General features: G+C 36.7%; 1 protein-coding gene across 4 annotated transcripts in view; it reads right to left on the bottom strand.

Moving 5' to 3' along the window:
* Positions 1-14,384, bottom strand: part of LARP1B (La ribonucleoprotein 1B) — a 224,771-nt gene that overhangs the window by 20,205 nt on the left and 190,182 nt on the right. For all 4 annotated transcript variants that reach the window (XM_053703651.1, XM_053703653.1, XM_053703652.1 and 1 more), the window contains 2 exons: positions 9,969-10,075; positions 7,545-7,705 (listed from right to left, as the gene is read on the bottom strand). In XM_053703651.1, coding sequence (XP_053559626.1) covers positions 7,545-7,705; positions 9,969-10,075 — 268 coding nt within the window. The remainder of the gene's footprint in view (positions 1-7,544; positions 7,706-9,968; positions 10,076-14,384) is intronic.

Below are 14,384 nucleotides of genomic sequence, written 5' to 3'. Positions count from 1 at the left end.
ATGAAAAAAACTATTGTGCTCATGCACAAAAGTTAGCGTGCCACTTGTAATCTATTCCATCGTAAATTCATTTATTGCCAGGCTGAAGAACAATCTTGTAATTAAAGGAAGGTGTTTACGGTCCCTTTAACATGAAAAATCTAAAGTTAAACTGTTAAAACAAACAAATAATCAATACAAAAAGCGTCTTCAAACTTCCCATCAGCTTCAGTTCCTGTTAGAAATGGAAGTGCAGAACACCCATTCCCCAGTCTTACATAACCAACACTGTTATATTAATACAGGCGTACCTCAGAGATATTGCGGGTTTGGTTCCAGACCAACTCAATGAAGTGAATATAGCAATAAAGAGTCACACTGATTTTGTTTCCCAGTGCATATTAAAGTTATATTTACACTATATTGTAGTCTATTAAGTGTGCAAAAGCATTAGCTCTAAAGAAACAATGTACATACCTTAATTAAAACATACTTTATTGCTAATAAATGCTAACCATCATCTGAGCCTTCAGTGAGTCGTAATCTTTTTGCTGGTGGTGTGTGATAGAGATATATATATGGAAACAGAAAACCATATCTGAGTGCCACAATACACAGCTCACCTAAGTGTCTCTCTCCTCTCTGAGATCTGTCGATCCTCGGCGTGTGTGTGTGTGTGTGTGTGTGTGTGTGTGTGTGTGTGTGTGTGTGTGTGTGTGTGTATGTATGTATATATATATATAATATATATATATATATATATATATATATATATATATATATATATATATATATATATATATATATATATATATATATATATATATATATATATATATATATATATATATATATATATATATATATATATATATACATACACATACACACACATACATACATACATACATACACACACACACACACACACAATTCAAGTAAAGGATAAGCACTCTTTAACCCCAGGATGGGGTAAGCATATACCAGGGTGCACGTGTCAGATATAAACAGTCCAGAGCAAAGACAGCACTCACTGGATTTAAGTAAAAAATAACTTATTGAAAAAAAGTTAAAAGCATAGTCCCATGACGTTTCGGTGTCCACAGACACCTTTGTCAAATGGCATCACCCAATTTGAGGACCGTTGTATAATCCTGACATCCAGGAGGCAGAAAAAAAAAAACCTTTTTTTTCAATAAATAATAAAAGTTATTTTTTACTTAAATCCAGTGAGTGCTGTCTTTGCTCTGGACTATATGCAGAGTAAAGACAGCACAGGTGGCCCTCGTTTTACAACGATTCAATTTACACCGTTTCAGAATAACAACCTTTTTTTCCAGTCATGTGACTGCTATTGCAAAGCATTGAGAAGCAGTGCATTTATTAAAATAGCCAGTAGGTGGAGCTGTCCGCTTGTGTTGCAGCAAAGCCAAGCAAGCTGAAATTAATCAGTTTAACCAGATCTGAGCTGTCGAGCAGATTTCAAAGGAACAAGATCTTCTTGTCTATAAATCAGTCCAGATTGGAATGCATAGAAAGAACTGTTTGCAGAAAAATGCAAGTGAAGTCTGTGTTGTGTGATTATTTTATTAGGTTTATAATGCTGTTTAGCAAATGTTTTTGTTCATTTAACTTAGTTTAATTATATATTCTGTGTTGTGTGATTATTTTATTAGGTATATAATGCTGTTTAGCATTTAAAGTCTTCATTTCAAAGCTTTAAAAATAATGTACTAGGTGTTACTTATGACAATTTTGAGAGGGGCCTGGAACCTATCTCCCTCACTTCCCATTGACTTACATTATAAACTGGGTTTCAATTTACAACGGTTTCGATTTACAACCATTCCTTCTGGAACCTAATATGGTTAATTCTCATATGTGTAGGAATGTATGCCTGAATGCTGTATAGAAATATATACAATTTATTTCTTCATACAATTAATAAACATATAATAGAAACATACATTTAAAACATGGATCCATGTGACAGTATACAAATATAATAGATTACGATCTTTGTTCATAAAAAACAATAAATTGACATAATAATTCCTAAATTAGTGTCTTAAAAATCTCCAAATCAGTTCCTAAATTAGTTTCTTAAAATCTCTAAAAAATCCTTACAAAATTAATTAAAACATATAATCCGTTGTAGTCCCTAACCGGTTAGGGTGATTTGATATTCTCAAAAAACAGTATTAGTCTCTTATTTGGTGTAACTTCATTAAAAAGTGTGAAACAAAAAATGTGAAGCAAAAAAAGAGTGTGAAACATAAAATTTCTTGGCGTGTTGTAATAGTGATAAAAAATATATATATATTGAAAAAATATTTTAAAATAGATTCCAAAAAAAAAACTTTTAAAACGTGAAGTCCAATATTCAAAAATCAAAAAGTAAAGCTAATATAAAAGACATAAAGTTCTTCCGTGTTTTAAATCCAAAATGGTGGTTGAGGTGGTTGTGAAATGTCAAATGTGTTAAAAAAATGGAGAAAAAAATAATGAATTAAATCCAAATCCTTATCAAATAATAAGTCTGTGCTTTCTATGGGTGTAGAAAATTAGAATTGGTGTGAATCTTCCTTCTTCTTAACAAATGGTTTGTTGTTGATATATTGATTATAGGGTATTCGGTCTGTGATGAAAGACTCTATCTTTATAAAACCTGTAAACAACAAAATAACATAGTGCAATAATGCTACAAATGTGATAGAAATAATGAAAAACTGCTCACCAATGACTGTCAACGCGTTTCGGCCTCTCAGTAAGGCCTTTCTCAAGACTATTCTCAAGATAGTCTTGAGAAAGGCCTTACTGAGAGGCCGAAACGCGTTGACAGTCATTGGTGAGCAGTTTTTCATTATTTCTATCACATTTGTAGCATTATTGCACTATGTTATTTTGTTGTTTACAGGTTTTATAAGGATAGAGTCTTTCATCACAGACCGAATACCCTATAATCAATATATCAACAACAAACCATTTGTTAAGAAGAAGGAAGATTCACACCAATTCTAATTTTCTACACCCATAGAAAGCACAGACTTATTATTTGATAAGGATTTGGATTTAATTCATTATTTTTTTCTCCATTTTTTTAACACATTTGACATTTCACAACCACCTCAACCACCATTTTGGATTTAAAACACGGAAGAACTTTATGTCTTTTATATTAGCTTTACTTTTTGATTTTTGAATATTGGACAAAACGTTTTAAAAGTTTTTTTTTGGAATCTATTTTAAAATATTTTTTCAATATATATATATTTTTTATCACTATTACAACACGCCAATAAATTTTATGTTTCACACTCTTTTTTGCTTCACATTTTTTGTTTCACACTTTTTAATGAAGTTACACCAAATAAGAGACTAATACTGTTTTTTGAGAATATCAAATCACCCTAACCGGTTAGGGACTACAACGGATTATATGTTTTAATTAATTTTGTAAGGATTTTATAAAGATTTTTTAGAGATTTTAAGAAACTAATTTAGGAACTGATTTGGAGATTTTTAAGACACTAATTTAGGAATTATTATGTCAATTTATTGTTTTTTATGAACAAAGATCGTAATCTATTATATTTGTATACTGTCACATGGATCCATGTTTTAAATGTATGTTTCTATTATATGTTTATTAATTGTATGAAGAAATAAATTGTATATATTTCTATACAGCATTCAGGCATACATTCCTACACATATGAGAATTAACCATATAAGAAATAACAGATATATACAGTATTTCCCAAACCTAATTCCCATAGCCTTTAATTAGGCGCTTTCTGATATACAATCAACATTTCTTAACCATTTTTTGGGGCAGCTAGGTACCCCATCTATCATTAAGCATTATTGGGATATTATGAGCGCTGAAAGATACTATTGATACATTCCTTCTGGAACCTAACCCCGGCGTAAACTGAGGGCTATATATATATATATATATATATATATATATATATATATATATATATATATATATATATATATATATATATATATATATATATATATATATATATATATACACATATACATACACATATACACACACACATATATGTGTGCGTGTGTATTCATGTGCATTTGTGTGCAGGGATAGGCAAGGTGTCTGTGACTAGCCCTTGCAGTGTCCACCACAACCTTAGTATATATTTTCTTTCTGATTAAATAATAGGAATAAAAAAAAATATGTAGTGAGAATAAAGTTAGTGACTTGTCAAGAGACTGCTAGTGATATTGGGTGATAAGTTATGGAATAAAGCCTGAGTTAAATACTGTGTATCTGCATCTGTATAATAACACCCAGCTCTATACAAAGACACAGTAGTGACACTGACGTATAGCCAGACAAGGGCTGGTTATAGGGTCAGTGGTATCTGCATCAGTAGAATAACACCCAGCACTATATACTGACACAGTAGTGACACTGGCACATGGTTATAGCCAGAAGAGGGCTGGTTATAGGATCAGTGGTATCTGCATCAATATAATAACACCCAGCACTATATAATGACACAGTAGTGACACTGGCTCATGGTTATAGCCAGAGGAGGGCTGGTTATAGGATCAGTGGTATCTGCATCAGTATAATAACACCTAGCACTATACAAAGACACAGTAGTGACACTGGCACATGGGTATAGCCAGAGGAGGGCTGGTTATAGAATCAGTGGTATCTGCATCAGTATAATAACACCCAGCACTATATAATGACACAGTAGTGACACTGGCTCATGGATATAGCCAGACAGGGGCAGGTTATAGGGTCAGTGGTATCTGCATCAGTATAATAACACCCAGCTCTATACAAAGACACAGTAGTGACACTGGCTCATGGGTATACCCAGAAGAGGGCTGGTCATAAGATCAGTGGTATCTGCATCAGTATAATAACACCCAGCACTATATAAATGACACAGTAGTGACACTGGCTCATGGATATAGCCAGACAGGGGCTGGTTATAGGGTCAGTGGTATCTGCATCAGTATAATAACACCCAGCACTATATAATGACACAGTAGTGTCATGGGTATAGCCAGAGGAGGGCTGGTTATAGGGTCAGTGGTATCTGCATCAGCATAATAACACCCAGCTCTATACAAAGACACAGTAGTGACACTGGCACATGGGTATAGCCAGAGGAGGGCTGGTTATAGGATCAGTGGTATCTGCATCAGTATAACAACACCAAGCACTATATAATGACACAGTAGTGACACTGGCACATGGTTATATCCAGAGGAGGGCTGGTTATAGGATCAGTGGTATCTGCATCAGTATAATAACACCTAGCACTATATAATGACACAGTAGTGACACTGGCTCATGGGTATAGCCAGACAAGGGCTGGTTATAGGGTCAGTGGTATCTTCATCAATATAATAACATCCAGCGCTATATAATGACACAGTAATGACACTGGCACATGGGTATAGCCAGACAAGGGTTGGTTATAGGGTCAGTGGTATCTGCATCAGTATAATAACACCCAGCACTATATAATGACAAAGTAGTGACACTGGCTCATGGGTATAGCCAGAGGAGGGCTGGTTATAGGGTCAGTGCTATCTGCATCAGTATAACACCAAGCACTATATAATGACACAGTAGTGACACTGGCACATGGGTGTAGCCAGAGGAGGGCTGGTTATAGAATCAGTGGTATCTGCATCAGTATAATAACACCCAGCAGTATATAATGACACAGTAGTGACACTGACTCATGTGTATAGCCAGAGGAGGGCTGGTTATAAGATCAGTGGTATCTGCATCAGTATAATAACACCAAGCACTATACAAAGACACAGTAGTGACACTGGCACATGGGTATAGCCAGACAAGGGCTGGTTATAGGGTCAGTGGTATCTGCATCAATATAATAACACCCAGCACTATATAATGACACAGTAGTGACAAAGGCTCATGGGTATAGCCAGAGGAGGGCTGGTTATAGGATCAGTGGTATCTGCATCGGTATAATAACACCCAGCACTATACAAAGACTCAGAAGTGACAAAGGCACATGGGTATAGCCAGACAAGGGCTGGTTATAGGGTCAGTGGTATCTGCATCAATATAATAACACCCAGCACTATATGACACAGTAGTGACACTGGCTCATGGGTATAGCCAGAAGAGGGCTGGTTATAGGATCAGTGGTATCTGCATCAATATAATAACACCCAGCACTATATAATGACACAGTAGTGACACTGGCTCATGGGTATAGCCAGAGGAGGGCTGGTTATAGGATCAGTGGTATCTGCATCAGTATAATAACACTCAGCACTATATAACGACACAGTAGTGACACTGGCTCATGGGTATAGCCAGAGGAGGGCTGGTTATAGGATCAGTGGTATCTGCATCAGTATAATAACACAGTAGTGACACTGGCACATGAGTATAGCCAGAGGAGGGCTGGTTATAGGATTAGTAGTATCTGCATCAGTATAATAACACCCAGCACTATACAAAGACACAGTAGTGACACTGGCTCATGGGTATAGCCAGAGGAGGGCTGGTTATAGGATCAGTGGTATCTGCATCAGTATAATAACACCCAGCACTATACAAAGACTCAGAAGTGACAAAGGCACATGGGTATAGCCAGACAAGGGCTGGTTATAGGGTCAGTGGTATCTGCATCAGTATAATAACACCCAGCACTATATAATGACACAGTAGTGACACTGGCTCATGGGTATAGCCAGAAGAGGGCTGGTTATAGGATCAGTGGTATCTGCATCAATATAATAACACCCAGCACTATATAATGACACAGTAGTGACACTGGCTCATGGGTATAGCCAGAGGAGGGCTGGTTATAGGATCAGTGGTATCTGCATCAGTATAATAACACCCAGCACTATATAATGACACAGTAGTGACACTGGCACATGGTTATAGCCAGAGGAGGGCTGGTTATAGGATCAGTGGTATCTGCATCAGTATAATAACACCAAGCACTATAAAATAATGTTTTTAATTTCAAATGTACCTTGGTGTCCTTCACTAAGGTCTGTACTTTGGAAAATGTCCCCCACAGCCTTTGTCTGTGCCTATCCCTGTTTGTGTGTATATTTGTTTGAAAAATGTCACTGATAAACTTTTGACACATGGTTCCACAAGCCTTCAATTAGTAAAAAAAGAGTATCACTATCTGTGAAGTGCAATAAAGTGAAGCACAATAAAACGAGGCATGCCTGTATACTTTTTACCTCTGTGATTACCTTGTATCTAAGCCTCTGCAGACTGCCCCTTATCTCAGTTCTTTAGACAGACTTGCAGTTTAGACAATCAGTGCTGACTCATAAATAACTCAATGGGAGTGAGCACAATGGTATCTATATGGCACACAGGAACTAGCACTATCTGGCTGTGAAAAGCTTTTAAAATGCACTGAGATAAGTGGTCGACCTGCAGAGACTTAGAAACAGGCAGAGATTTAGAGGTTATAGAGTATATTAATATTATGATATAGGCTGACCAAACCCTCTCAATCTTTGCTAAAACGTTTACATTCTCAGTGCTCTAGGGTCCTTACCATTTAGGCACCTTCGACGATATTTATGGTAGGCATGTTGTGTAAATTCATTTTCTTTTAAAAGCTCGTGAGAAGGATGTTGAAATTTAGGCAGAGAGTTAGGAGTGCAGCCATAACTTCCTACTAGTGGAGCACCTTCTGAAGGGGAAGCGTTTGAACTGCTGCAAGATATAAAACAAAAAATGACTGAAAGGTAGGCAATAGCGAAAATAAACAAACATTTAAAGGGATAAGAAACCCAAACATTTTTTCTTTCATGATTCAGATACAGCATGCGATTTTTAACAACTTTCTAATTTACTTCTTTAATCAATTTCCTTCATTCTCTTGGTATCTTTTGTTGAAAAGCAGAGACGTAAGCTTAGGAGCCGGCACATTTCTGGAGCACTATATGGCAGCAGTTTTGTAACAATATCACTAGGTGGCAGCACTATTTACTGTCATGTAGTGCTCCAGATTTCTACCTAGGTATCTCTTCAAATAATTTTAAGGCAACAAATATAATTTAATAACAGAAGTAAATAGGAAACTTATTAAGAATTGTATGCTCTGTCTGAATCACAAAATATTTTGTTTGCGTTTCATATCCCTTTAAGATTCAGGAGATATATAACGTCCATATTTTCAATCATACATGGGTATTTATAAGAAATATAACGTTTGCCAGTCTGGGATCAGTAATATGAAGACACAGTGAGGAACAATGAGAAGATGCATGTGACAGACATAGCATATGGGACTGAAGCCATTCAACAAGTTCTATAAGGAGAAAGTGCTGCTTGTAATGCTGTGCAAAGCCATGTCCTGGCACGTGCTTACTTTATACAATGCAGAAAATACTATGGTACTTTAATGGCAGGATAAATTGGAATTTATTAAAATTGAGGGGGAAGCACTATATGTGATGAAAAGTTCAGGAAATATTGGTTTTGTATTCCATGCAAAAACATAGCAGATGTACTTTTAAATGAACACACATTAAATGGGACATAGCAGCGTTGAGACCTATAAAGTGCAGTAAAAGCTGCAGTCATGTGAGTTGCCATTGTGATATGTGCATGTGAGAATAAATGCACAATGACTACACTGAATATTGACTGATGGTTAAAAGGCGACTTCATTTAATATGCCTCTGAAACAAATGTGCCAGTGCAAATCAGCCTTATGTGTTTGGAGATTTCATATATCAAGTGATGTATCAGATATATTTGGCGCTAGTGATCTGGAAACAACTTGCATAGAAATACATTGTATTGTGATGTGGTGTGTAGAAAGCATTAGCTATTTATACAATACTGTGTTCAGCTTGGATCCATGATTTGCTCAATTCCCTTTTGTTGAGACAAACAGTACTTGCTATTTCTTCTTGTTACAAATGTAATTAAGGGCCTGCATCATTACACGATTTGTAAATTAAATTGGATTTAAATGATTTTCCTAAATAATGGATATAATATAATCTATTGTTACAAGCAAGGAAGGTCTGAATATTTAACAAAAGTCAGCATAAGATTTCAGCCCCCTCCCACTCACAGCCAGATAGTAACAGATTTCCAGTCAGACAAAGTAAACCAGGAATGTGGCATGTTTGTTTTGGATTTGAATTGCTCACCTCATGTTCCCTTAGCATGGTGCTGCAATACTATATCCAAACACATAGCTTGAAACATTGATTTCTTTTACTAGTAGAGAATTAGTTTTAAAAGGTTTATTAGTAAAATGTTAAATTTGTGCTTCTTTATTCTGTTAACATTTATGGCCACATACAGTTTGATCTCAAACATTGAGCAAAACTTTTGATTTGGTTTTACTTTTAATACATAGCCTAAAACAACAAACAATATAAGAAATGATCACTTACATAATAAAACAAGGGTTCAAGTGAGGTCACAAGGGGTAACTGCTGCTGATCCAATCAGCAGAGCTAGTTGCACATCTGAGTCATGAGACTAGCTCTGCTGACTAGATCAGTTCCACTAGGGAAATAAATCCTCTGTGGGTTCCGAGCAGCACTTCAATGTGTTTGTTTAATCCCTTTGTGAGGGTTAAACACACAGTAGTGCAGGATCAGTGGTCTTAAAAATGACATGATCTAACCAACTAGAGCATGTCACATGTGATATAAGTGTGCACTTCAAGGGACATTCTATTTAATAAATATATGCTGTAATTATTATGTAGTTTTTGCATTACTGACCCTAGCTTATTATATGTTCCAGCCTATAACACAAAGGATAAGTCCCACTTGGTAGCCACAAGCCTTGTAACTCCCTAGCAGGAAACAGCCAGTGACTGGCAGCTACTTTCAATGCCTTTATTATGTTCCGTCAAACCAACAGAAATTAGTGTGTGTGGGGGGTATGGTTTAGTTCTGTCTCAGCAGGACCAGGGCTACCATTAAAAACTGCACTGGTGAGACCTTACCTTACAGAAGAGGTACGTGGTCTGTGCTCTCTGGAATCCATTACCCAACCAACATGATATTCCAGAGGTGGATTAGAGCTGTGCCTAGTTTTCCTCTTTCTTGGAGTCTACAATAAAAAAAAAAAAACAACAAAAAAAAAAAACAACAACATTATATTACATCACATGAATTAAAATTATCAAATGAATTCTATATACCAAGTCAGGTAATTGCTGTTTTTCTGAAATATTCCATTGACTTATAACTAGGATTTGTGGCCAGTTCTATAGCCGACATAGCTGAATGTATTTTCATGAGATTTGGCATGCAGCTAGCTTTTGACTTGATCGAATACCCTTGTAGTTTAAAGTTTATAACTTTTTTTTTTATTTATTTCACATTAATTAACTTTTGTTTTGCAACAGTCTGCAGTATAATACTATTGTTCAGTTATATCACCACTTGACACGCTCAGTAGAGTGCTTCTTCAGCACTTTATCAGTGTAGCTGCAGTGCAGGAGTCTGTCAGCAGAGAGTCTGCAATGTTTACTGTGATCTCATGGGATTTCATAGTGAACGTCCATAAACTAAGAATGCAAATAAAATGATTGCTGCACATGCCAGATGCATGCTCCCGTGCAAGTCATGGGGCATGCATCCTGAATGGCTGCTTAAATTCCAAATACAATGGAATGTGGCTAGTGAGGAAATTTTGAGGTAAAATATCTTCCTTTTTTGCATAGAGATTTTAAGGTGATATTTTCTATTTAGCTTTTTACAGCTATGTTTCTCCTAGTTAAAGACAGAGTTTGTTTTCTATCAAACGTTTAAAAGCAAGGAAACTTCTAACAATGACATCACACATGATATTGTAGATGGGATCTTCATTGAAAACATTAGTTAAATTATATACATGTGTGCGTTTGTGTATATACAGTATGTGCAGATATCTATTTTAAGACACATTTTTTAAGCTATTGTAACATTAGAGGTGATGCCACTAGATAAATGTGTTGAAGGGTTAGTCAGAGTTATACGTGAGGGAGAGGGCATGCGGAGGCTGTGTGCAAGGGAGAGTGGGGCTAAGAGGGCGACTAAGGGCTGGCATGTGAGACACTGAGGTAAGAAGATGAACATGGCTGTATGTAAAAAAAAAAAATAATTTATGTAAGATCTTACCTGATAAATTCATTTCTTTCATATTGGCAAGAGTCCATGAGCTAGTGACGTATGGGATATACAATCCTACAAGGAGGGGCAAAGTTTCCCAAACCTCAAAATGCCTATAAATAAACCCCTCACCACACCCACAATTCAGTTTAACGAATAGCCAAGTAGTGGGGTGATAAAGAAAGGAGTAAAAAGCATCAACAAAGGAAATTGGAAATAATTGTGCTTTATACAAAATAAATCATAACCACCATAAAAAAGGGTGGGCCTCATGGACTCTTGCCAATATGAAAGAAATGAATTTATTAGGTATGTTCTTACATAAATTATGTTTTCTTTCATGTTATTAGCATGAGCTACTGACGTGTGGGATAGCAATATATAAGTTTTATTTTCATAATGAAAAGAAAAAACTTAAACATAAGCAGAGGAATCAAACTGAAACAGCTGCCTGAAAAACTTTTCAACCAAAAGACTGCTTCCGAAGAAGCAAATACATCAAACCGGTAGAATTTAGTAAATCTATGCAAAGACCACCAAGTTGCTGCTTTGCAAATCTGATCAACTGAAGCTTCATTCTAAAAAGCCCACGAAGTGGAGACTGATCTAGTAGAATGAGCTGTAATTCTCTGAGGTGGGGCCTGGCCCGACTCCAAATAAGCCTGATGAATCAAAAGCTTTAACCAAGATGCCAAAGAAATGGCAGAAGTCTTCTGACCTTTCCTAGAACCAGAAAAGATAAACAAATAAATAGACTAGAAGTCTTCCTGAAATCTTTAGTAGCTTCAACATAATATTTCAAAGCTCTTACCACATCCAAAGAATGTAAGGATCTCTCCAAAGAATTCTTAGGATTAGGACACAAAGAAGGGACAACAATTTTTCTATTAATGTTGTTAGAATTCACAACCTTAGGTAGAATTTTAAATGAAGTCCGCAAAACTGCCTTATCCTGATGGAAAATCAGAAAAGGAGACTCATAAGAAAGAGCAGATGATTTGGACACTCTGCTAGGAGAAGAGATGGCCAAAAGGAACAACACTTTCCAAGAAAGTAGTTTAATGTCCAAAGAATGCATAGGCTCAAACGGAGGAACCTGTAAAGTCTTCAAAACCAAATTAAGACTCCAAGGAGGAGAGATCGATTTAATGACAGGCTTCATACGGACCAAAGCCTGTACAAAACAGTGAATATTAGGAAGCTTAGCAATCTTCCTGTGAAATAAAACAGAAAGAATAAATCTTCCTAGAAACAGATTTACGAGCCTGTAACATAGTATTAATCACTGAGTCAGAGAAACCTCTATGACTAAGCACTAGGTGTTCAATTTCCATACCTTGAAATTTAATGATTCGAGATCCTGATGGAAAAACGGACTTTGAGACAGAAGGTCTGGCCTTAATGTAAGTGGCAACTGGACATCCAAACAAGATCTGCATACCAAAACCTGTGAGGCCATGCTGGAGCCACCAGCAACACAAACGATTGTTCCATGATGATCTTGGAAATCACTCTTGGAAGAAGAACCAGAGGCGGGAAGATATAAGCAGGTTGGCAACACCAAGGAACTGCCAACGCATCCACCGCTTCCGCCTGAGGATCCCTGGACCTGGACAGGTACCTGGGTAGTTTCTGGTTAGATGAGAAGCAATCAGATCCATTTCTGGAAGAACCGACATCTGAAAAATCTGAGAAAACACATCTGGATGGAGCGACCCCCCCCGGATGTAAAGTCTGACGGCTGAGATAATCCGCTTCCCAATTGTCTATACCTGGGATATGAACCGCAGAAATTAGACAGGAGTTGGATTCCGCCCAAGCAAGTATCCAAGATACTTATTACATAGTTTGGAGACTGAGTCCCACCCTGATGATTGACATATGCCACAGTTGTGATATTGTCTGTCTGAAAACAAATGAACGATTCTCTCTTCAACAGAGGCCAAACCTGAAGGGCCCTGAAAATAGCACAGAGTTCTAAAATATTGATTGGTAACCTTGCTTCGAGGTTTCCAAACCCATTGTGCTGTCAGAGATCCCCAGACAGCTCCTCAACCTGAAAGACTTGCTTCTGTTGTGATCACAGTTCAGGTTGGATGAACAAAAGAGGCCCATTGGACTATACGATGGTGATCTAACCACCAAGTCAGAGAGAGTCGAACATTGGGATTTAAGGATATTAATTGTGACATATTTGTATAATCCCTGCACCATTGGTTCAGCATACAAAGCTGGAGAGGTCTCATATGAAAACGAGCAAAGGGGATCGCATCCGATGCTGCAGTCATGAGACCTAAAACATCCATGCACATAGCTACTGAAGGGAATGATTGAGACTGAAGGTTCCGACAAGCTGAAACCAATCTTATTCGTCTCTTGTCTGTTAGAGACAGAGTCATGGACACTGAATCTATCTGGAAACCTAAAAAGGTGACCCTTGTCTGAGGAATAAAAGAACTTTTTGGTAAATTGATCCTCCAACCATGTCTTTGAAGAAACAACACTAGTTGATTCATGTGAGATTCTGCAGAATGTAAAGACTGAGCTAGTACCAAGATATTGTACAAATAAGGAAACACCAAAAACATAATTTATGTAAGAACTTACCTGATAAATTCATTTCTTTCATATTGGCAAGAGTCCATGAGCTAGTGACGTATGGGATATACAATCCTACCAGGAGGGGCAAAGTTTCCCAAACCTCAAAATGCCTATAAATACACCCCCCCCCACCACACCCACAATTCAGTTTAACGAATAGCCAAGTAGTGGGGTCATAAAGAAAGGAGTAAAAAGCATCAACAAAGGAATTTGGAAATAATTGTGCTTTATACAAAAAAATCATAACCACCATAAAAAGGGTGGGCCTCATGGACCCTTGCCAATATGAAAAATTAATTTATCAGGTAAATTCTTACATAAATTATGTTTTGTTTCATGTAATTGGCAAGAGTCCATGAGCTAGTGACGTATGGGATATTAATACCCAAGATGTGTAACTCCACGCAAGAGTCACTAGAGAGGGAGGGATAAAAATAAACAACAGCCATTTTCCGCTGAAAAAATAATCCACAACCCAAAATATAATTTTATTCTTTAATGACAAGAAAAACTTAAAACATCAGCAGAAGAATCAAACTGAAACAGCTGCCTGAAGAACTTTTCTACCAAAAACTGCTTCTGAAGAAGCAAATACATCAAAACGGTAGAATTTAGTAAATGTATGTAAAGAGGACCAAGTTGCCACTTTGCAAATTTGTTCAACT

This window comes from Bombina bombina, chromosome 2, assembly GCF_027579735.1.
Source record: "Bombina bombina isolate aBomBom1 chromosome 2, aBomBom1.pri, whole genome shotgun sequence".
Lineage (NCBI taxonomy): Eukaryota > Metazoa > Chordata > Amphibia > Anura > Bombinatoridae > Bombina > Bombina bombina.
Note: the sequence above shows the minus strand (reverse complement) of the source record. Positions and strands in the feature narration are given on the sequence as shown.